At 42.1% G+C, this 24,424-nt stretch overlaps 1 protein-coding gene across 1 annotated transcript; it reads right to left on the reverse strand.

Annotated features, from left to right (window-relative positions):
* Window positions 1-1,426: 1,426 nt before the first annotated feature.
* LOC124613718 (synaptic vesicle membrane protein VAT-1 homolog) lies at window positions 1,427-8,220 on the reverse strand. The gene is made up of 6 exons (XM_047142438.1): window positions 8,172-8,220; window positions 7,442-7,516; window positions 6,389-6,580; window positions 6,107-6,317; window positions 4,532-4,713; window positions 1,427-1,474 (listed from the first exon to the last, which is right to left on the reverse strand). The coding sequence occupies exons 1-6, from the start codon at window positions 8,208-8,210 to the stop codon at window positions 1,427-1,429; spliced, it is 747 nt and encodes a 248-aa protein (XP_046998394.1). The 5' UTR covers window positions 8,211-8,220.
* Between the last annotated feature and the right edge of the window lie 16,204 nt (window positions 8,221-24,424).

Below are 24,424 nucleotides of genomic sequence, written 5' to 3' on the forward strand. Positions count from 1 at the left end.
AAAACATTTTAGCAACGATAGACTACTCTGAGAAAATCTAATGTTTGCACCACGAAGTATATGCCACGCCAATGAGCTTACAATTACAGGCTCCGCGGCCTGAAATTACTATGAGTAATTACGTTTTAGAAGTAAATACCTCTCTTCTCGAACAATTAGACTTAATTGCCAAAACTTAGCTCTCTCCTCATGGAAAGGTTCGACACCCCTATATCATTGTACAAGAAAGATCGAAGAACGCTATGACGGAGTAAAGTATTCCCATTAATTTTTTTGAGACTAAACTATTTCCTGTAAGCAACGGATATACTTCTTTAACATTTCATGTGCAACCTACAGTCCACAAAGAAAGTAATGTGGGAAATCTTGCTGTATCGCAGAAAAATGTCTGGAAGATTAGTACAGGAACGGAGAGTGGCCGCAGAAAGTGGAACAGAATTACCTATGGGGTGCTATCACCACGAAAGAGATTTGCAAATTCTTGAAGTACCCAGCATTCGCATGGTGTCTTCCACTTACCAATCTTGCATACTCAAGGTGGCTGAACTGTACACACTGGTCTAGCTTTACAGGTTAAGCTTACTCTGCCTAAAGATAGACATGTTTTACCTTCGAAGAACCGATACAGATATGTACGTCATGTTCACTACATGACGTTTGTGGGGTGGGGTGTTTCACACATAGAATCAGTAACTCGCTGCTCAATTTTTGTTTATTATAAACTTCATTAAAAGTGCCTTTTGGCTTTATAAATTTACAGCACCGGATAATATGCAATTGCTACTTTTCGAAGTTTTACCACGAAGAGCCATTAAAACCTTAAAACTTTAGCTGAAGTATTTGTACTGACGGCACCATATAGCCTGAAATTCCCAACTGCGCTTTATCAAGGAGCGCTGACATCAGTTGTACCCTCTGCGACAGTCTCTTCTGCTTGTTCCAGATGAGGTTCGACCACCGTTGGTTCCGCAGAAGCCGCGGGGTCTTCCTTCTTCACTTCTGGGTCAACTTCTTTTGGCTCCTCCACTGCTCCTGGCTGTGCCACTACCGCAATTTGATCTTCCACAGCTGGTGTGTCTGCTGCCTTCTGCTTGACCTCCAGAATCACTTTTCCGAAGTTCTCACGTCTGCATAGTTGCGTCATGCCTTCAGCCACCTGCAAGTATCCAAATGTTACAGAGGAAAGTTTTTCCTATGGAGTTTATAAATATTTAGCACAGTGTACTTACTTTTTCAAAGGGCAGAACTGCGTGAATACAGGGCTGTATTTTGGCACTGCAATACAGCTTAAATATTTCATTTAGAGATCGCTGCACTGCCTCCGGATGAAGGTCTAACCATATGCCAATGTTCACTCCAGCTATGCAGTAGTTTTTACTAACTACATCCGCAGAGGACAACGATCCGATATCCCATTTAGGTCGCATTAACCCCCATGATGTATATTTTGAGTATGTAACCGTGCTGTTCGACCCTGAAAAAATGTCATTAACAAACTATGTTAGAAAAGCATACAGCATGAATGCTTGCAGCCTAACTACACCTATTTCTTAAGAAACATTGTACGCTTTCAATGTATCAAGAAGATGAAGCAGGAAAGTAAGACACGGTGCTATAAACAACTAGTTTTAAACAAGAGGACGCAGCAACGGAAAATTGTCGTGCATGAATTAACACTACGGATGAAAAGAAGACCAACAGTTATTCATTTCGTTTGGTGTTATCGCCCAGTAATGAGAGGACAACCTGTCTAGTATAGTGTCATTCAATAATTTCATTTCATGCTCCAAATTATTTTACCTTTCCCGATTCATGTTAATGCTGTTTGTATCTTTTGTAGCATTATTTTTCTATTAGCCTTTGAGTCCCAACAACACAGAAAAATTTTTCACAAAGTAACTTTTGCTATCAGTAACATCACATACAAGAAGAAATTTTCGAACGTAAACAGACATTCGTGTTAACCACCGATATTTGTCAGTGACTCAGTATTTTGCTTTATGTATTTCGAAGCAAATTTGCATTTTGCCTAGACAAGTCCACATCTCGTTGCGGTCATGAAGACGATGCTTCAAACTGATCACAATCCTGAATAAGCAAAAATGGATCTAAAATCTAATGTTTTATCAGAACTTCATGATACTCCCTTAGTCATATAGCAGAATCCTTGCGCCGTTTGGAACTTTGAACGCTGGAAGTGACTGCTACGATGCACTACGTTCGTACCTCGTGTCCATAGACGTGCCAACAGCATCAGCTGTTACACTCAATGCACAGGTATTATTCAAAAATGGTGATCAGGCGGAAACCACCGGTACTCAAAGGATCAACAAGTCCTTGGGGAAAGGGTTGCAGAGTTCTTCACACGTTTACAAAGCCCTAGTTAGACCAGTCTCACCCGTACCTGATACGACTGGTAGAAGAAAGAATATCCACAGGAAAGTAGAGCGTTTCTTTGCAGGTTCATGTGTGAAAAAGCATCAGATTCTCAATTTCCGTGGCAGACGCTGCAAGATGCTTACTGTTCAGATTCCGAGGGCAAACGTTTTTTTAGAGGAGTTAACCAGTACACTACCTCCTATGCATATATTGCTGGAAACTAAATGTAAAACTACGAAGTGGAGTTCACACAGACTTAAAAACAATTTTTCTGCCCATGAATCTTTAGCGCCTAGGACAGCATCGTAGTAAATTTAGTACCCTCAGCCACACGCGGTAAGACGGCTAGCGTAATATACTGCAAATGTTCCTGAAATATGCGGTTGCGCTGAGTCACGTAGTTGATCTCAACCTATTTAACGGTCGAAAGATATCTATTCGCTAATTTTGTCTGCGAAATAGTGGGTTTTTTATCGCCTGTACAGTAACTTTGAACTCGTCAAAATACAACAGATCCTACAAACATGTATCTCAACAGAGCCGGAATATATTCTTAGAGAATCAGGCCAAAGGGACGAACTTGCTAGTGAAACAATACGTTTGTCTTCACAAAAGGCTCTACGTGTCACGCCAAATATGACAGCCTTGCCCTGGACTGAGACATGAGTACACCGACACCGTCCTAATTTAACGCTACCAGAACTCTTCCCCCAATTTGGGAGAGGGGAGCCACACTTGCTGCACAATGGCTCCAGGAAATTATTGCTGCACTGAGCTGAAACGAATGCCGGCGTACATAATAGCAACATTTATCACGTGGTTATCGAATTTGTAACAGGTTGAGGAAGGCTAACACCGCTTTCCACCCTTACTAGCCCAACGTTTTTCCTACACTGGTCGGACTACGCCGTCGTTACCTTCGACTTCAAATTCTCTGCATATTCGACCTACAATTTTGTAGTGGATATTAGTGACTATCTGTTGCTTTTGCTGACGCCCGAACATTATCACAGTATTGCATGTCATCACATGCTCCGTGGAGGTTACGTTACCATCGTTACACTTTTGAAGCTCTTTGGCGCTAAATACAAGAGTCATAATACAAGAGTTCACAGCATTTTCTACACGAGTTGGTAGGCCACGTTATCACAGATGAATTTCCTAATGAACATTCTTACACTATTACGTCATTTTAAAACTATGGGTTGTAACAGTGCGGTAATTTTATTTCATTCTCGACGGATACATCATGTTTATGACAGGAATATTAATACATTTAAAATCAGAAATTTTGTATAACTACCGTTTAGGAACCCCTTTACCATTATAGTGTTGACTAGAGGTTAGTATGGAAATTAAACGGAGCTTCGTAAATTCAGGAAGTAGAAATTTTATGCGTTTGGAATGGAAGAACGTTTACTATTAAGGGGACAAGAGACATTGAGCAACTGAAAGCTTAGATGAAAACTAGTCGACTGCATAAACTCTTACCAGTAGAAAGCTAATGTTAAAGAGATACCGACTACGGCATCTAAGATTAGTTCACCATGCGCCCAAAGTAACAAAATTGGGGGCATCTCAAGACTATAATGCTGATATATTTGACATAGGTTACAGACATGGAGAGAATGATAGTTTCTCTTTAGACTAGTTTCATTCTATGTCCCCTTAGAGTCCGTCCTAAGTTATGGAATTTCAGCTGCTCTTTGCCTGTATTCATAACCCTTTATCATTAACACTGCACTGCCTACGTTACGCGATGCCTTGTGTCATACCAATGACACTTCACCTGTCTCTCGAAGATAATGACTAGCAACGTGTACTGTTTATGAGATCAAGACTAATTCAAGGAAGTATTTAGCCGATACTGCAAATACTAAATTGTTTTACAACGAATCTACACCACATCAGGAGTCTAAGGAAAGCGTTCTGGCACGAGAGCTATTATATTCACAAAGGCATAATGACTCCTGTTTAATTTTCAGTCTTATGACAGCACTACTGTTCATAGAATAGCTTCTAAGTGTAGCAAGAGGCAACACTATTGTTACTGCAATGCTTCTCTTTTGTACTTACCTAGCAGTACCAACTTTCCGACAGGCTGGAGAATTTTTAAACACTGCTCAAGATCGCTTCCACCATTGGTGTTTACCACTATATCAACACCTTCAGGGTAATCTTGCAATATTTCATTAACATAGTTTTCATCATGACGGAACACCCGCTTCACGCCAAGAGAACGCAGCTTTTCGTGCTTTGATTCAGAAGCTGTTCCTACAACTTCGACATTGTCCACTGCCTGAGCAAGCTGGACGAGTGCCGTGCCGACACCACCTGAAATGAGACGGGAATTTATACTGAAGTAACGAAGATACTAAAAACTGACTTCAGAGCCAGTGAGCTAAAGTAATGGAAGCAAGTATTAAGCAACGGATTCCGAGTTTGCCAGGCCTGGCCACAAGAGCTAATACCGGAGCTTGTAATTCAGTTTTGCAGCTGGTTGTAGGATTTTTATTTGTATTTAATGGGATTTACATCCAAATATTCCATACTGAAATCGCGAAACTGATGTGAATGTAATGCTGTACAATTACGAGTCCTGCGTATCTGCTTTTTTATTTTAAAGTAAAATATTTCAGTTCACCAGGTCGCTTAGTCCATTGAACGTCTTGTGATGAACTTTAATGCCTATGTTGTCGGCAACGTTTAAGACCATTTCTAAACACCACCATTAAAGTTATATTAACTATTACAGATTCTACGTACCACATTAGCGCAGTCGCCTGCATCCCGTGTATCTAGTTGTATTTTATCTACGTATACCGTTAACATCAGCTTATTAAAATTTAGGAAAGCTCTTACAGATTTTTGCTTAATACTGTTCCCACGGGTGGACGCTAATTAGCGATTTAAAATAGCTAAATAATTATCCGCAGTCAACCGCACTAAATTTTTAAGCAATTATCTTACAGTGTACTCGCGCAGCTTTTCCAAAGGACTTAACCCTAATGCTAAATCTATCACTTAAAATATTTTCCCTTAAAACGTCATACAAAACTAATTTCAATTGTTTCAATCTAATTTACCACAACGATCATTACACCATATACACGGTTTCCACTTGCTATTCCTATTCTTGTTTTTATGGGTCTACGTAAGTTAAATTTTCATAATTTGTCAGGCGGACCTATACCTTCCCAACACGTAACTCTGAACTAACATTTCCGCGTTACCAGCCTGTTTCCTCTAATTGTTGCAGCTGCTCCATCTTGAGTCATTCTGACTAATGACTGCTGCGCTTCATAAATATTTTGTGTTTATAAGTTACAGCTGCAATGTTTGTTAACTACAGGTGGTAGATTACACTACAGGTTAGGATGGAATGAAAATTTCGGTGGCAGACGAGCATAATGTTTGACAACGTGTCAAAGTCAGACATGATTTTATTTTGTGCCCTGGCAGTTTCAGCACGATCGCTGGTCACGTTTCCTACTGTGATGTCAACGAGAAAGAAAACCTGAATCCCCTATCTGTCCCAGTTAATTTATGCTCGACGTCGGACGAGACGATGTCGTTCCACTCTTACGCTACGCTAGGTGAGTACGATCAAACGCAGCGACATCACCGCAAATGCTATATATGATTACGTCATCGAAAATGAAAAAAATTTGCACTAGTATACGAGAATGAACATAGTGAAAAATTTCATCACGTAATTACAGTTTACCTGCGACCGACTGCATAAATACTTTATCCGCGTTAGCAAGGCATCCGAATTCAAACAGGCAGAAGTGGGCCACAACGAAGTTTAGACCAAGACTGACGGCATCTTTTAGGCTAATATCTTCTGGCAGCAGAAAGCAGTACTTGCGTTGGACGTGGACAACATGCCTAAACAGACCACCTTGCATTTGCAGACAGAGCACTTTCTGGCCCGCCTGTAACAAAGCATCAGAACATTAGCTTTATTCCGGAAAACTAAAGAAGTGCTGGAGAAAACGTGTCTTACCTGCAGATCGGTGACTGCTTTGCCCACACGTGTTACGATGCCGGAACATTCACTGCCCATGATAACCGGGAAGAGTCTGTTCCTTATTATACCCAAGCGCAAGTAGTGGTCTGTGAAGTTCAGGCCACAGTAATGGACTTCAACTTCGACGTGGTCGTCGCAAATATCTTTCTGCAATGGCGCCTCTGTTACCTGAAACACGAATATGCAACTGTATTTCGAGCCTATCACGATTAGACATTCGTTTAAACATTTGGAGGTTAACAGGGCCTCAAATTCAGGTTATTTGCAGAAGAAGGAAAGCTTAGTACTACCTTGGCTATAAAGACGCAGCAAATATGCTTTGTGGAAGAATCACTTTAGAGAATACCCAGGTAACGGGGATAATACTGTTACTCTGTGTTTAGTAAATAGACAAAGTTTCGTGCGTAACTTCTGAGAGTCATTTGCAATAAAGACATTAGGAAACATTCAGTAGTTTACTGTGCTTGACTGCAGGAAGATTATTGGCCAGCGGTGATGGAAATTATTGGGTTTGTGCTTTAAGCAGATTAAGCTACGGCTCATTCATCGCAGCAGCAAAGAAGTATCGCTATCTCCATTTTTTTGCAGTTGTAAATGTTAGAAAATTCACACCTGCCCGCATTTCATTTCGATACAGGAGGGTTCTCATTGTGAAAGAGTGAGAAGCTACAGCCATGAAGTGTGAATAGACAACATTTGAATAAAACTGGGGCAAACAGCACGGCAGTTTCTTGAGAAGGGAAGCTGTATCCTATCTGACTGCTAAGTCCCTGTAAAAAAATAGTTATTACCAATACAACATGTCGCGTGTTATGCCACAAAAGTATTTTGTCTGAGGACGGACTATTCTGCTCTAGTGGCTGTTTAAGCTTTTTTCTTATTCGTTGTAAGGCGACAATAAGTCGCTCAGAAGCAGAGTAGCGAGTCCATTTAGTATCTATGGTTCTCGAAAGGCAGCTAATTACGTGAATTCGTATGTAGTAGAAGAAACATTTTACCATTTAAAGGAAATACGATACGTTGGTTTACCTTTATTCTGCTGATACTGCCATGCGCTGTTAGTGTGACCGACGGTACCGGACGTGTGAGGTCAGTTGAAGGAATCTGCAAACATTTTTCGTATACCAGTATTTGCAAACAATTTAAATACATTAATTTTTTTATATTCGAACCACCTGCAACTGAACGAAGGCGGTATTTGTTCTATCAGACCTTTCTACTCCATTTATTAAGGAATCAGAGGTCGTGTATGTTCTACACAGCCACTGATGAACAATAGAACGCAAAATGCGTCGGCACAGATCAGTGATTATTTGGTGCGAACCTAAAGACGGAGGTCGATAAACAAACACTTGAGAAATTTAAGTCAGCTTCAACACAGAATCTTAACCGTAGCCTATTTCTACATCACATCTATCATTCAAAGTTCGTATGAAACTGCGTACTACCTTCGACAGTACCACACCAATAGTGGTGTTAAACGTGTTGCAGGCGGCTCGAGAAGCTGAACTCGAGAATAGCAGTGAAATGGCCCTGTAAGTTGTCTAGATACGTGCTCTACATTCTACACTTATTTTTTATTACTACGTCAGCACTACACAACGTTAAGCCATCTAAGACATGTGGAGCTGCTAAATTATCCACAACGGAATGATGTGGAAACGAGTACCATCAATAAACAACCGATATTAAACTTCTCTGGCATAGTATTTTAAGTGAAAATTAAACATTCTGTATTTTTACATTCACGATGCCTTACCACACTAGGAGCGGTAAACTGCAGAGGAAGCAGATCCATGGTTGCCGGTAATCACCTAGAAAAACAAACAAGTCAGGGTAAGGAATGGTGACGAGTCCATAATATACTGCGTATGAGCTTTGCAGCCTCATGTTTTGTGGGCATGAATGCTGTGTGTTCCACCAATTACGGTTTTATAAAGTTATGTACCATGGACCCTGTCCCAGAAAGCGGGTTGAATTTTAGGCGTCCAAAGCCGTGAAGGCGGGTTTTGAGCAGTCCCTTAATAGCAAGAGCATTACCCGCCGAAGGCACACCACGTTTGAATTGTGTATTTGTACATAAATATTCTCCAGAACCGTACGTCTACAACTAAAAAGAAACGAAATGGTGTAAAGCTCACATGGACTGTTAAAGCACCTGAAGATGAGCCCAAGGCTGAAATGCATCTTGCATTTCCTTAAATATCACGATCGGTGGCTGAAGGTGGTTGTCCTGTGTGGCTAAGAAACAGTTTCCTATATTTTACTACTATGATCCAATACACAAGTCACACACAGTGGGTATCTCGGTAACTAGGTTATTCTTTCCTATTTACTAGTTTTCCATCTCTGCGTTTCAGGCTTTTGGTGAAATGTAGTTTTCTACTAATACTAAGCGTAAACAAGATCGAGATCATGTCTCAATGCGAAACAAAGCCATTTCTTCTTCCACTCAAGGCTGTTTTATTCGTTTATCAGTCTTATTTCGTCAATACTTGCGAGTCATGAATTTTTAAAGTGGTGCCTGTGAAACATTCGTTGTCCTCATATTATTAGATGCATCATCATAGCAGCACACATACTGCAACGATGCATTGGGCTTTTTTATGATGCACTAGTGTAGGATATCTTATGTCTAAAGATGGTTCTGTACCACTTTAAAATGACCACACGATCGTAACAATGTAGTCCTCCAATTAAAGAATAAAGCAGCTTAGGGAGAAGAAAGTTTCCTCCTTTAGAAGACTTCGAGGTTCGGTAATTGTCAGGAGAATGAAGCCTGAATTCTGTGCAAAATTCCGTTACCAGATATGAATATAAACAGTTTTTATTTTTCCACCACCGAGATAATCGCATCACAATCTTTCACTGCACTGCTATTGTATCATAAAGCTGCCTAACAGAACACTGCGAGCTGAACCTGAACTCGAACTCGAACTCAGCCCCTTGCATTTAACTACCGTAGCACGTAAAGAATATACCAGAGCGAATATATCGACGCGTCACTTAAAAGAGAGAAGTAGTCTGAGAATCTTAACAACTTTGAGTTTTACACATCGTTATAGCACCCATTCAAAAGGCTGAGCAAATTGACTGATGACACGGAACATTTTGCGTTACACCTCAACGCCTATTACTATTTTCGAGTATTTTCACTATTATCAAGTCAACGCTTCCCGTAACTTTTTCTTAAGATTACAGTAAAATATAGCCCTACTTCGTCATTATACGCACTTGCAAATCAAAATCCAGTCACCTTAAAATTTCAAGGACTGGTCTATACACTCCATCATAAGAATCAATCGCAATAAAACTAAAAAATTACGTAACATCGGAAACAATACTTACAGTGGAACTGTGCACTAAGACGCAACTGCAGGAAAATGTTTCCGTGTGTGCCTTTATATGACGTGCAAACTGGGCGTGTCTGGGCTATGATGATTCGACGACGGGCAGTCACGTGACGGAAAACTGAGTTTCCTGTCAAAACAAGGCAACTGCCCTCTAGCGCAGAGGAAGTGACCCAGGGTACAGCTGGGTATGTGCTGTCAACGGCCGTGTAGATGATGACCGATTCCGCTGTGACTGAGCACGGAATTCCTACTGTATTTTTGCATCCACCTTCCATAGTGTACTGGGATGTATCTGTTGCTTTAAAGAGCAGTAATCATCAAAAAGGGATAACATCTGCCATCCTGTAATGAATATTTTTGTGCTTTTAGGATTGCAGAATAGGGTGAAAGTTCTACAAGAAATGGCAGGCTATAATGCTCAGTTTTGATGCTGATAATTAACGTTAACCTGAGTTCGACATTAAGCTGTTAGTTAGTTTCGGTAAATAATCATCTTTTGACCACACAGATCTAACACAACACTTTTTACTTTACTAAAACAGTGTACTGAGACTTTGTTGCTATTGTACAGTGCACCATATTAAGTTATATGACAGAATTTTACGTATTAGTGTAGTGCACTGTGTGTTAGGAACTGTGTCTCAATGAGAATATTCTTTATTTGAATAAAAGACCCTGTTCGATTTCTATCTGCCGAATGATGGTATGTGATCTGTTAGGCAAATGTTGTCAGTTAAACCAGGTAGCTTAAAGGTAGCCATACAGCTCATATCTTCCTTCAGCGTGTATTTAGGAAGTTCAAGTCAGATTCTTGGCACGTAGAGTGGCAAGATTAGAAAAAAAATTGAAACGGCGTATGGTTCTCTGTATAAAGACACATCGATGTGGCTTACAGATGTTTCAGATAATCCGAAGATGCAAAGATAGGGTGACGTACTGCTTACTGTATCTGCCTAGCCTTGGTACAAATTTGCATTCATCGCTTCAGTCTGCATTTAGGCCTACACATCGCAGGTGTTGGAGACTTGAAGATTTCTGGCACCATATATTTTCATTTGAGTATGGCTAATAGTTTCATAGACCAAATCGGAGTAAAGTACTGCTTATTTCCCGCTTCGGGATATTTCGAGTCTACTGCAATCAGCGACTTGCTGTTCCAACGTATTTTTTCTGAGCTATTTTGTTGAAATTGCCTGTCGCACTTCATAAATTACAGGTGTGCTGCATTTGCTTAGTAGTCTATTAGTTCACTGGCGGTACCCGTTCGATTATAATCTAGTACAAGTAACAGGTTTTATCTGCATAAAAATCATCTCTGCAGAAGAATGGGTCGTAGCGAAGTTAACAATACTAAGATCTACACTTTCAGCAGGTGACGTCACTAGGCACGCCTCTTTAATAAGTTTGTGGAGACTAGGGATGTTCCCAGGCCATCGAAGTATCTATGCCTACTCATATGAGTAGTAAAGTCGTCTTGCGCTTGTACTCATAGGAGTATTCCAGAAGTATACAGCTACCGGTGTATCGGACCTTGGGCTAAGATAAGTTTTAGCCGCTGGAAAAAATCTTCCTTCGTTTGGATTTTATGTGCAAAAAGAAAAAAAAGAGAAAACCACATTTTTGTGGGAACTTTTGAAGCGCTTCACTCCTATATTTCAAACTCGTACGAATCGGTTGAGACTTAGCACGAAGGTAGATAAAAGAAGAGCCAAACGGAATTTTTTTATTATTATCTGTGTCTGTTGTCAAGATGCGTTGGTTTAAGGTCGAACTAAATGTAGCACGTAAAACTCCTTGCGTGAACTGAATGCGTGTAAACGGTTCATAATCCATGCCGTGAAGATTTGACAGGCAATGCTCGGCGATGGCAGACTTATTAGGCTGTTGCAATCTCGTGTGCCGTAGGTGTTCACGGCATCGGTCTTCATCAGCACACCTGATGATGGCAACAAGGTCCATTGTCGAAATATTGTGTCCTTTCTACACTCACACCAGGCTGTTAACCCGAGATTTATTTCGTCATCTAGTATCATGTTACATGACTACACACGATGCGTTATATTACACCCTATTACACAAGCGCCAATATGTCAACGTATTTTGATTTAAATGTCGCTGAAGCTGCCAGATAACTCAGTCGTGCCCAGGACATATTCGCCTTTTGTTTTGTGTTATGGCAGGAGCGTTGTTCATGCTGGTGCTGGGTACATATGACATTTTACTTATTTGCTTATTTTATGTGGTCTAGTAAAACACATTACATACTTTCAATTCTTTATTAATGATGATCCTTAAACAGAAGGGTCACCTTTTGCAATGTTTCCCAAAAAGAACGATTGCAATGAATATGTAAGATGTAATTTAGTCCTATTCTTAGTCATAGTTGCTCGAGCTTTCGGAAACATACACTCTGTAGACACAGATGTTGCAACGCCAAGATGATAGTGATGAACATATTTGCAGAAACACGAAATAATCAATTTCATGTCTACCCATTCTGCACATGGGTTGCGTCTGAAAGATACTAAAGTTTTTGACAAAGAAATACTTCGTCACCTTGATGAACAGCTTTTTTTGCGGCTGTGCGCTAGCTGCTCATGATGTTTCCGAAAGTCAAAGTCGTATTCTTGTGTTACAGCAGACGAAGCACTATCTTCCTCCAATTCACTTGGTCTGCTTTGTTGCTCATAAACCATACTTTCGAAATTTGCATGCCTCGCCCGCATGCTGCTGGATCTTGAAAATGAGATTTTTTTAAACTTTGGATCCAATAGAGTAGCAATGGCTGTATGGTCATTTAATTCAATTAACCCGTACCTATTCATCAGCTCTCTCAGTAAAGTGTTCTTGCTTTCTTCGAGAATTGGTGAAACTGGTGTGATACTATTATGTTCTGTTAACTAACAATCAATTCCTGGCGTTTCTCCTGTGACATATCCAAGAGGCTTTAGTAAAGCTGTGAGTCGGTTGATAGTTTCCATCTCTACAGCATACAAGTAATCACACACTCACTAGGATAAGCGCGACAAAACGATTCGGTGCAAGTACTTCTCTTTCCGTACCAAGTATGGTAAGAATGATTCGTTACTATAAATACTCGGTACCGAAAGAAAAATATCGAATACTTCCTTCTATTTACTTGAATCCTAACGTCTCTAGGAAATGAAGAGTGGAATGAATGAGGGATTTGTGTTCATAATGTCGATGAACCTACATGCAATAGTGTAGCACCACCAAGGGCTTTTCGGAAAGACGATTAAACGTCAACGAACGAGAGCTGCTGAAGGACGTGACTGATAAGCATCATTATATGTGGCAATCCGACTAACTTTTATGCAAGCCAAACGAAGGTGCATGGGGCTTTTTAGTGCTATACCTTTCAATTTGACTGGAGAAATCATAAACTGCTTCACGAAAAAAGGTGTCCTAGATACGGAGCAAAATAGTGCAGTTATGTTCGCTGCTTATTAAGGAGATTACGCCGATGACAATAATGAGGCTGTCCCATTCACCTCAGTCACATTGTCGATGGGCTTCGCTAGTATCAAGAGACAGGTGTTTGAAACCGACGAGGTAAGTGATGAAGAGACCTGCGTTAATAATGTAATCTCGTCTTATACCACTTTGCCCCTGTCGCCTCTTGGAAGAGTGAAAAGAGGGAAACTCATTTTTCAGGAACATCGAGAGGTACTTTAAATTATTAAAATACAAATATCTGTTAAGCTGTATCCACAACTCCCTAGGACGATGAAAGCCTGGCACTTTAACATTTGGGTTTTTAATAAGCTCGTGGTTCCGGATTTTTCTGGTTTCCCACTAAGGTTTCCATGCAGCACCCCAGATAAACCCAGTGGAGTGTATTTGGACTGCTCCTGATCATCTGGAAGTGATGCGATTCCTAGGTGGCGAGAGCCAATCTTAGCAAAGAGGGATTGACTCATTTTCAAAAACTTGATGGCAAGTTCATAGACAAACCGCCTTTCGACGATGGAGAGCTGAACTCCTGTTTGATAGGATTCGCACCCTGCTTGTTCGAGGAGTTTATCTGACTGTGCACTAATGTTCCACATACATCCAATGACAAGAACGTCACACTTCTCTACAAGAGTGCTGTGGAGTGAAATAGTGGACAAAATATTTTTCAGCGGAGTATACCAACGCGAGGGATGCTCCGCAGAGAACTAGCGCATCTCCTCCTCATGCACTATCTGCCAGCTGACTCACCAGTAGTAGATATGTAAGGTGGCATTCTGGCACAGTTTGCGTCACCCATAACGTCATAGATGACGTCATCAACAACGCCATGGATGAGTCTTTGGCAGAAATTCCAATTTTGGTGGGAAATTCATAAATATCCTATCTGCATTAATGGAAGCAGGGTTGTTCTCCTACATATTAATCGCTTGGATATTTAAAAATCCCAATGGCGAAAATGCATACTGGGCAAACTCTTTGCCATCGGAATCCAAGACTTGGTACAGTGGAACTGACCCTGTGACATCACAGTCCAACTGAGACCAGTCGGGTTATTTATAATAGTGTACAATCCTTGTATACTGCTCCAGAATTGGAATGAGGACAGTGTATGGTGTCACAATCCGGCACAGGTCAGTCAGGCAATTTTTATAACAGTGTATAATTCAGGTATAAGGCAGAGTAGCGTAAGAGGCAGAGGATGTTTGTTCAGGTTCTGGCCTATCTGTTGACTTCCTTTACATGTTTCTTCCCACTCAGGCTACTATTCACTCAGAAGTGTGAGATCACTGCTTCTGCTAAGTTTGATCTCTCCACTTGCAGGAAGGGGAGGACAGTAATCTGTGTCTCGCCTTACCAAACACTGCCCCCACACATCCCTGCACCAGCGCCATCCCAAGCCAACCACACTGCCCTGACAACTACACCGTCCATGAGCGTATGCGCCGCTCCTCACTGAGCTTGGCCCTGTCCTCCCCCCCCCCCCCCTCCCATCCTACAAGTCTACTGTGTTATGATTAAGCAACTTACACACACACTCTTACATTATAATTTAAACCATTCATGCCTCCACACCAGTTACCATTAAGTTCAAAATATCGAGAGAATCCACTTACAGTATGTCTGTATGCATGGGCTCTTCATCCCATGGCGGTACATCGAAGTGTGAGTGTATAGTGTGAGAGAACTCACTGTCCTCCCCTTATTTCCACTCACAATAACTGGACGGAACAAACTGTCTGGTATAAGTGTTGATTAGAATAAACTTTGTAAAGTGCATAGGTAGTGCACCAACTGGGGCCCTTGGCTTAGTTGGGAGACGTACACGCACATCCGATACGGGGTCGTGAAGCTACCTCCCTCAGCCGTTGCAACAGATTTGTTGAGCTGCGCCAAATTCCCTTTTGATAGCATTTTGGCATTCCTGTGGAGTGAGTGACCCCAGTTATCCTGTCAGATTACTGAAGCCTAGTATTATTAGTAAGTTTTATTGAATGATGAATATTTACACAGCAGGTCATCATCGTGTCTGCCACGGCCCAGCCGCAGTGGATACACCGGTTCCTGCGAGATCACCGAAGTTAAGCACTGTTGGGCGTGGCTGGCACTTGGATGGGTGACCATCCAGCCGCCATGTGCTGTTACCATTTTTCGGGGTGCACTCAGCCTCGTGATGCCAACTGAGGAGCTACTCGACCGAATAGTAGCAGCTCTGGTCAAGAAAACCATCATAACGACCGGGAGAGCGGTGTGCTGACCACATGCCCTTCCTATCCGCATCCTCAACTGAGTATGACATGGTGGTCGGATGGTCCCGATGGGACACTGGCGGCCTGAGGACGGAGTGTGTGTGTTACTCATCATCAAGTCTAATGACCAACACCAAGGATACTTGTAACAGCTTCTGTCAGGCGCGTCTTCTACACTCAGCGGAGTGCAGATGTTGTTGTCGAGGTCGCAAGTGGATAGCCATGATTGGCCAGACCACCACAGAACAAGTGAACTCAAAGCAGCTGGATTAATACCACGTGATAAGTCGTCAGCAGGATTATCCTATGATTTGACATGTCTCCAGTTTGCAACTGAACTCAGTTCCTGGATTTCAGAGACTCTGTTGGCAACAAAGATTTTCCAGTGACCAGGACTACACTGCAGCCAACAGAGAACTATTTTGGAGTCCGTCCACAAATGAATGTTGCAACTAACCTCATTCTATGGCTTATTACGTTATTATTGGGTCGGCACAGACTCCGTGCAACTCACTTGGTTACTTCTTTCTATTAAACTACAGCATAGGCAGATGGTCGCTGCTGGCAGTCGTCGTGCGGAACCTGTGAATAAATCGTGTAACGCAGCCGTCTACTTGTAGCGTTCTGTGTAAATGCCATGAAGCGCCTTAGAGTCAACAAAGCGCAGCGCTCGAAACTGTGTCCGAATATTTAAATCAACCAGTTGCAAATGGAAATGCTTATTGATTGTGAAATTAATGTGAGAAGATTAGGGTCGCCCCCGACTCTAACCGTACAACTAGACAAAGGTTTGGCCGAGTCGGAAAATAAATTAATTTGATCACAGACCATAAAGGTGCATACGTTGTGATATCGCTCATAGGCGATGCGATGTAATTAATAGTATTACCCATGCACTGTTCATGAGAATCAAACATTTAAAATGAAATAGAACGTTCATGAACATGGTACATAAGATCAGCTCCCAGGAAGACACCTGAAAATAGGACTTAATCTAAAAGCATTTGTTTTAAAATAAAAGGGGGAAGTAATCACCGGACCTGTACGTAAGGAAACGCGTTGGATGTGCTAACGGGAAAGCTACGAGGTGAGTGGCTCAGGTGCAAAAACGTAACCTCGGAATACAAGAGAAAATTGTGAACAAATTCATTTATTCCCAAGACATGGATGTGAATCATGTACACAATTCCTGATAGGCCGGCCGAAGTGGCCGAGCGGTTAAAGGCGCTGCAGTCTGGAACCGCAAGACCGCTACGGTCGCAGGTTCGAATCCTGCATCGGGCATGGATGTTTGTGATGTCCTTAGGTTAGTTAGGTTTAACTAGTTCTAAGTTCTAGGGGACTAATGACCTCAGCAGTTGAGTCCCATAGTGCTCAGAGCCATTTGAACCATTTGAACAATTCCTGATAACATTAATTCCTAAAACATTAAAGAAAAACATCGATATATTCACCGCTATAATCTACACCTAAAATCATTCGTGTGAGTCATACATTCCACTGCGGCTGCCTGATACGTGACTGCAATGGCTCGTGAAACGGTACACGTTTCGCAGTACACTCGCGTGCCCACGTGGTTTGTGGAGACGCAATTTCTAGGTATCGTGGCCAAGTTGCAACAATATCACATCACGCAATCATGAACAGTTAACATTCTTTAAAACACACATGAGATCGGACAGTTAGTGATGATGGTAGCGCAACAAACTCTAATGTGCATACGGTACGTGGGCCCCAACGTGGTACACGCGATCGCAACGCACTCCGGCGGCAGTTTCGGGAAATTCCTTGTTCGGAAATCACACTGTTTGCTAAACTGGCTCGCGTAAAATTCCCACGTTAGCTCTATTAAAACGCACATTTCCTCCATTGTCCACGAAAAGGAAAGTACAATGTCCAATCAATAGGGACACAAGCCCATAAAAGTTCCATTACAAACAGTGCGATACAAATTTGCAATACTTCTTCACATAAGATAAACATTATTTCATCATTCCCACATTTTAGTAAAACCCCTAGGTCAGTCTTACTTGATCACTGTTCCTACCCAATAGCACAATCTTTGCAACATGTGAATTACGAAGCGTAAAAGAAAGAGGAGTAAAACAGCTTTACACAAGTAGCGCCAGGTGTCCTATAGATCAAGCCAATCGAACACCCAAAGAAAGGTGAACTTATATTTACATAACATCAAAAATTATAGTATATACTTATATTAAATTAATAATAAAGTAACAGAACCTAATCCAAACGTAAATGTTAGGAAAAAAATTATCTACTGGCGAGTCGCGAACCACCGGCCAGACATAAAAATTTCATCCCTCAATGACGCTGCTCACCAGCCTACACCATCATTATGCAACTTATTGCCATTTCTAGGATCTTCCCAATCTTATCACTTGCTGAAAGGTTTAATCGTAGCTATGTTACTAACTGAAATTTAATTATAACAAATTGTACCAAGAACAATGCGTTTTGGGTGCATCCTCAGTGTATTGCTGCCTTCAAATAGCATACTCTCATAATAAGCAAGTTAAATAATTCTTTTGCGACGAATATGATGTTTCTCACTATTTTATTGCAGCGGATTACGCAGTTAACAACGGGTTTTCCAATGATTCTCAATTTGCTGCTGCTCAGAAACGGCATATATACGTATAGGCTTGAAATGAATGCCAATACCGCACCTCACAACCTTCTGCTGAAGGGAGATGGGGTGCGTGTGACGTAGGTGGCGTTGTGCCATCTCATTGGTCAACGCTCAGACGCATGCTCAGAATATCTGTCATGCTAGATATTGCTCTGCACGTTCAGAAAGACTCCCGAACGTGCTATTCCCCGCTATGACGTCAGAAATTCGGTACGCTCAACGCTCAGCATTCGGATACACGGTCCGCGTGCCGACAGCTTAACGCAGGTAGATTTCTCACAAGTAGCACAATCCTCATTAACCTCTTTGCCTACTTGACCACTATGAGAGGTGGCTGTTCTGTACAACTGCTACTGAATCTGTGCAACTATCGCAGACCTTCTGCAGCAGAGTACGCCACCATCTAGCAACATGACACAAAACCACATTCATTCAATCAGTAATGAATAAAGACAAACAAGGAAAAGAAAGAGAAATGCTAGTAAAAGTGGGCTACCAGACTAATGAAAGGTGGCTACAGGACCCTTTCAGTGTTCCCACTAACTAAGATGTTTAAGACATTGGCCACCTTGTGAATGAGTCGAGCAAGAAGCAGAGCACCACACAATTCCAGTCGTGGAAGAGACTGTTGTTTTACAGAGACAACCCGAGATCTGGCTGCAGCCAATGAGAAACACACTGTTGTTGGGAAGAACACATCTGACGTATACACACGCACCATATGCCACCTGTGAAGTATCACAAAAACCATGAATTTCTAATTTAACATACTGGGGGCAAGGAATAATCTTCCTGTTAATTAAAAAACCATTTAGGGAAGGCAGTTGCTCACAAACAGCATTCCATTCGCAGTGAGGTTGGATGGAAGAATTTCATCCCAATCAAGGCTTAGTTGCCACAAGCACTACAAGAAAAATTTGAATTTTATGACTGCTGGTCCTAGAAGCCCCAGTGGGTCATAGATTGATGATGCTGTAGACTCGACATTGCGCTTGGTAATATTTGAGAGCCAATGACTCTTGACCTGCACATGGCACTGGAATGTGTCAGAGCCAGGATGCCATAATATCCCTAACGTTTTTATGACTTGTTCACCAGTAAGATGACAAGGCAAAGACGCTTCTCTGTCTTGCACAGGAATTTTTTCCATGACCTTCTGACTGTTGGAACACCATTTTCTCAGTGGAAACCCCCGGAAGCAAGTAGCTGAGTCAGCTGAATTGAAGTTCCTGAGCTTCAGGTTCTGTACCTGATCCACGTAAGAAGTCGTCCACATAAAAGCTAGACATCGACGCTTGCGATGCCATTGGAAATCTGTTTTGATTTTCCAAAGCCAACTGTTGAAGACATCTGGTAGCAAGAAAGGCAGCAGGAGCGGTCCCATAAGTGAGCGTACACAGTCTGTATTCTTGCATCGGTTCAGACAGTGCTTCCCGCCACACAATTCTCTGGAAGTTCCTTTCATCAGGATGGAGAGACGCTTGGCGATACATTTTTGCTACGTCCGCTGGCAGAGCCACATGAAAGGAGCGAAATCTTATAATAATGGAAAATAAATCAGGCTAGACAGTGCCACCAACCATCAAGATATCATTGAGAGATACTCCATTAGAAGTGGCAGCAGTACCATCAAATACTACTCTCAACTTAGTAGTGGAGCTGCATTCTTTGAAGACAGCATGACGTGGAAAGTAACACCTTGGACCAATAATACCATGAGAATTAGACATCTCCACGTGTCCCAGTTCGACATATTCATTCATGAGTGCAACATATACCTTCTGCAGATTCGGTTGCCTTTTAAATCTCCTCTCAAGATGCGCCAGTCTCTGTGAGGCTTGTTGTCGTGATTAACCTAAAGGTTTTCAGTCAGGTTTCACAGGTAGTCGAAACACAAATCTCCCTTCTTCATCTCGTGCTGCGTGGTGCTGAAAGTGAGCCTCACATATTTTATCCTGCTTACTCATCATTTCCGTAGACACTTCCTCTAACTCGCAAAACCTTTGCAGTTTGGAATTTGAATTGTCACCTCTAACAAAGCACGAGGTCACTGTAGAACGAGGCATGTTTCATGGAGCTGAAGGTATCCTACCGTCAAAGAAAACCTCAGCAGCAAGAATTAAATCCGCTGTTGAAATCTGGATCAGTGAGCGGAAGATTACATGGGACACTCCAGGACCTTTTTTGTGATATGCAATCTGATCGGTAGTATCCGGATATTTACTAGCAGACACTAATATAAGCTACATATACTGGTATAGTCGCACACTATATTTAAAAAGAGAAAAAATAAACGTTATAGACAAACTTGAGGTGTCTGCATGGCGTTAGCAATGCACCGAAAGTGATTCGTTTCTTCGAAATATTGTAGCATAATTCTCTCTGGGAATTAATAGTAACATTTCGATATTGTTTAACGTGTCGCTTCTTCTAAATACTCAGAAATGGAGACAATAATGTGATTACAGCAGCTTTTGCATCACATGGATGGGTGGGGTGAACACTGTGATATATTCCCACAACACTTCAAAGATACAGCAAATCCATACAAAATAAATCAAATAAGACGGCCATACGCCGTACTTGTTTGCCCTTCCTCTCTGGTATATCTGCGTGGTACGGGATCATTACTAGATGGGATTGACGAGTAGTAGATAGAACGTGTACTGCATTTCCCTGGTATGGACGCATCCCGGCTGACAGTTGCTAGAACATTCACAGTTGCCTATGCAATGTAGATTGCTCATCGAAGGAGGAGAGAAATTCGTCAATAAGACGCATGTAAATACAATTTTCGCGGTTAATATTACCGATTTTATAAAAAGCGCATGTTTCAGTGCTATTTGGACTATCGTGATGGTCACATATACAGTGTCAGACCCCTAGGTAGAGAGCCCTCTAACTAATGGAATACTAGTGTGGCAGTGAGATGCGATTTCGAGAGAATTAGCAGGGCTCCCCGATTTGACTGCAGACATCTAGATGTAGCCTTACTCGTCAAAATATCGTAGATTCATTTACATCCATACTCCGCAAGCCACCTGACGGTGTGTGCCATATATCAAAGATTGGAAGATACGTGAATGTTGAGAATATGGAGGCCAAGCGATACTCTGACAAAAGAGGGGCTGAGAGGTGACATCCATGCCTCTTCTTCGAGACGTTGTGAGCAAACGAATTACTACCTCCTACACAGTCTCACGAAGTGACTGCAATGAGAAGTTTTGGGGTAATACGAAGGTTTTTATCGAGAGACATTCAGCAACAGAAGATCTGCGTTTTGTTTTTCCAAAAATATACTAGGGTGTGATTGGAAAGAAAAAAAAGCGATATTACTATTGCGTTGTACATCTGCGTATGAACTGTTGAATTTTTATTGGGTGAATTGTTAAAGGCGGGAATATGAGAGGAAAAGTGATGTCATCCATGAAGGAGCAGCCATCATATATTAAGGTTGGTTGGTGACTCACCTTCTATTAAACTGCGATGCGAAGGGATCGAATAAAAGTTAATTTTGCTTAAATATGTCTTCATTATTTCATACAAATTGAGCAACTCATTTAGAACAACCAGTTGCTAATGAGATGACCAGTCACTTTTCTCTCTATTTTGAAGTAGGACACTGTCTGTGCTAAACCAGCAACACGTCTGTAAGCACTTTAAGTTAGGTGCAATCCATGCAGCGAGATACAACATTCTTCTGTGCGCTGTGTGTGCCAATAAATAGATGCATTTGCATTTTAATACGTATATTAAATTTACGTTGTTGACTCATTCTCGATAGCTCACAAAGACATTGTTAACTTAAATATTATCATGTGTGATTGAGTTCAGGTTAGTTTAATGATTGAAATTGTTGTAACAAAAAAAATGGTTCAAATGGCTCTGAGCACTATGGGACTCAGCTGCTGAGGTCATTAGTCCCCTAGAACTTAGAACCAGTTAAACCTAACTAACCTAAGGACATCACAAACATCCATGCCCGAGGCAGGATTCGAACCGGCGACTGTAGCGGTCTTGCGGTTCCAGACTGCAGCGCCTTTAACCGCATGGCCACTTCGGCCGGCGAAATTGTTGTAACATCTTGGGCATTTAATTGCGGAGCACTTCAACTCTGATTGTAAAGAATAAACTGCTCCATATTTGGCTCACGTGCCTGGGCCATATTTAGAGCGTGAATGTCTGTGTGAATCGGTGTTTGGAAGGGGCTCCCTGGGTACGGATGTTTGATGTAAGTGTTAGAGTTCCATATTAAGAAGGTGAAGTTGGCTACATCATAAATAATCCTTCCTCTATGAGCTGCATTTTTCAGTTGCAGTGATTTTTTTTATAGAGTGCGGCATGTGGAGTCAGTTTGCAAGATTGTTCTTGGGCGATTGACTCACTACCTTGCTCCTAAGTGAGCCAACCGGTCACCAATTACAATCTAAAATGGCGTAGGGGCCATGAGAGGTGGCAGAAGCCCCCTCTGATATTTCTATCTTACTCTGAGTAATTCGATTTTCCTCTCTAATTGCATGCGGTGAAAAGTTGCTATTCCTTCACATGCGGACTTCCCACGCAGCGTCTCTCGTCACCCAGGTGGTCCGGTGACAGGCGGGCTCTGCGGATCTTGAAAAGGTTAAGCCGCCGGGTGTGAGGGAGTCGAGTGAATGCTTTCCAGACTCCGAGATTGTCATAACAGCGGCGGAGACACGCCCGCAGGGTCCTGAAGGAGCGGCTGTGCTAGAGATTCCGCCCCTTCGCAGAAACTTTGCGAAAACACATTCTGGCGGGCTACCAGCGAGGCGTGGGAATGACTTGTGTTCCCATATAGTCTTGGCGGGCAAATTCCCGCGTTTTCTGCAAAATTGTAACTGTGATTGGCTTGCTCAGGGCATAGCTCCGTGACGTAGCAAAATCGGCCTAGAAATTGGCGCCAAGAATCTCCATTGGTGGAATCGTAGTGCTTTGGCAATAGAGTGGAATTTTCCTCCGGTTTTCGAGTTGCTGATTGGAACGTTTAACCACGACCACTGTCGTGGGGGCAGGAATGTTCGGTGTTCGATTTGTACGGGTGCTCTTGTGGTAGTCGGCTCTCGCCTTTCGGTCGGAGTAGGTTACAAGACTGAGCTCTCGCTGCTCTGGACAGCCTGCCTTCCGCTGGCTGTCTAATATACTTTTATTTAATTGTAACTGACGAAGTTGCTGAAGTTTTGACTTCAATGTAACTTTCAGAGTACAGTTGGCAACAGAGCGTTCTGCGTACGAGAGTCCTATGTTGTCTGTCTTGAGCAGTTTTGGCTAAAGTTGACTGTATCGGAGTTACTGTGTGATTTCGCTTGTCAAAATCAATCACTGTGCCGTCAGCGATTGTGTGGCGAGCCTTCTTCGTCTCCCTTAGATGCGCATTTGTATTGCTAGGAAGACTTTAGTCTGGAACAACCAGACCAGGATAATTTGTTTCGAGCTATACTCGCGACATAATCAGCACCACGACGGAAATTTACGTTGTTGACTCGTAGATAAAGTCCTGTGAATAAAGTCATGACATTGCTCTGCAGCTCAAAAATTCTAACCAACAGACAGCCATTATTTCTGCACATTATTCGCAATAAGTTAATTGTATACAATGGAGATACGCTTCGCATTGCTGTTCCCAAACCCGTCGCAACGTGACACACTGCGTCTATTCACGTGTCTATTTCTCTTTCGTATGCATTTCATCAAGCCTTTGGCATTCGCAGCCAAAGTTTTCATTGCACTAGATGTGTTGTCTTTTCATTTTGTTTGGGATTCGGAATTTCGCAACCGCATTCGCATATTCATCTGAACTGTACAAAACAGAAACTTTCTGATGCATTGAAACTGTTTTGCAGCCCTGCGCATCAGCGACCGTGATTAGACCTGGATTCAGATCAGAAAAACAGTATCTTTGCTGTCAATTGAAACGAAAACAATAACCAGTAGCATACCTTTATTCAGCTACGAAATCAACATCTACTTGTCGGTAACATCCAATACAATCCACACTGCATCACCACCACACCGTTAGTATGAACTGTACAGTCACTTTCCATACCTCGCCAAGGTGCGTGTTTCTCTGCTATGAAACCTCAGCTTTAGCATCCAACCACTTACCGGCCGGCGTAAACCGCCGCATCCAACTTTTGTACCGCAGCAGCGCGTCGTACAGGGATGCACATATACCGCTTTTAATCCTCCCATGCTCGCTGATAGCCAGGCCGAACAGCTGGCGTACAATACCAGCATATTTACCAGGTGCTTTACTCACAACCAAGCCAAG

The sequence above is a fragment of the Schistocerca americana genome, chromosome 4 (assembly GCF_021461395.2).
Source record: "Schistocerca americana isolate TAMUIC-IGC-003095 chromosome 4, iqSchAmer2.1, whole genome shotgun sequence".
NCBI classification, from domain to species: domain Eukaryota; kingdom Metazoa; phylum Arthropoda; class Insecta; order Orthoptera; family Acrididae; genus Schistocerca; species Schistocerca americana.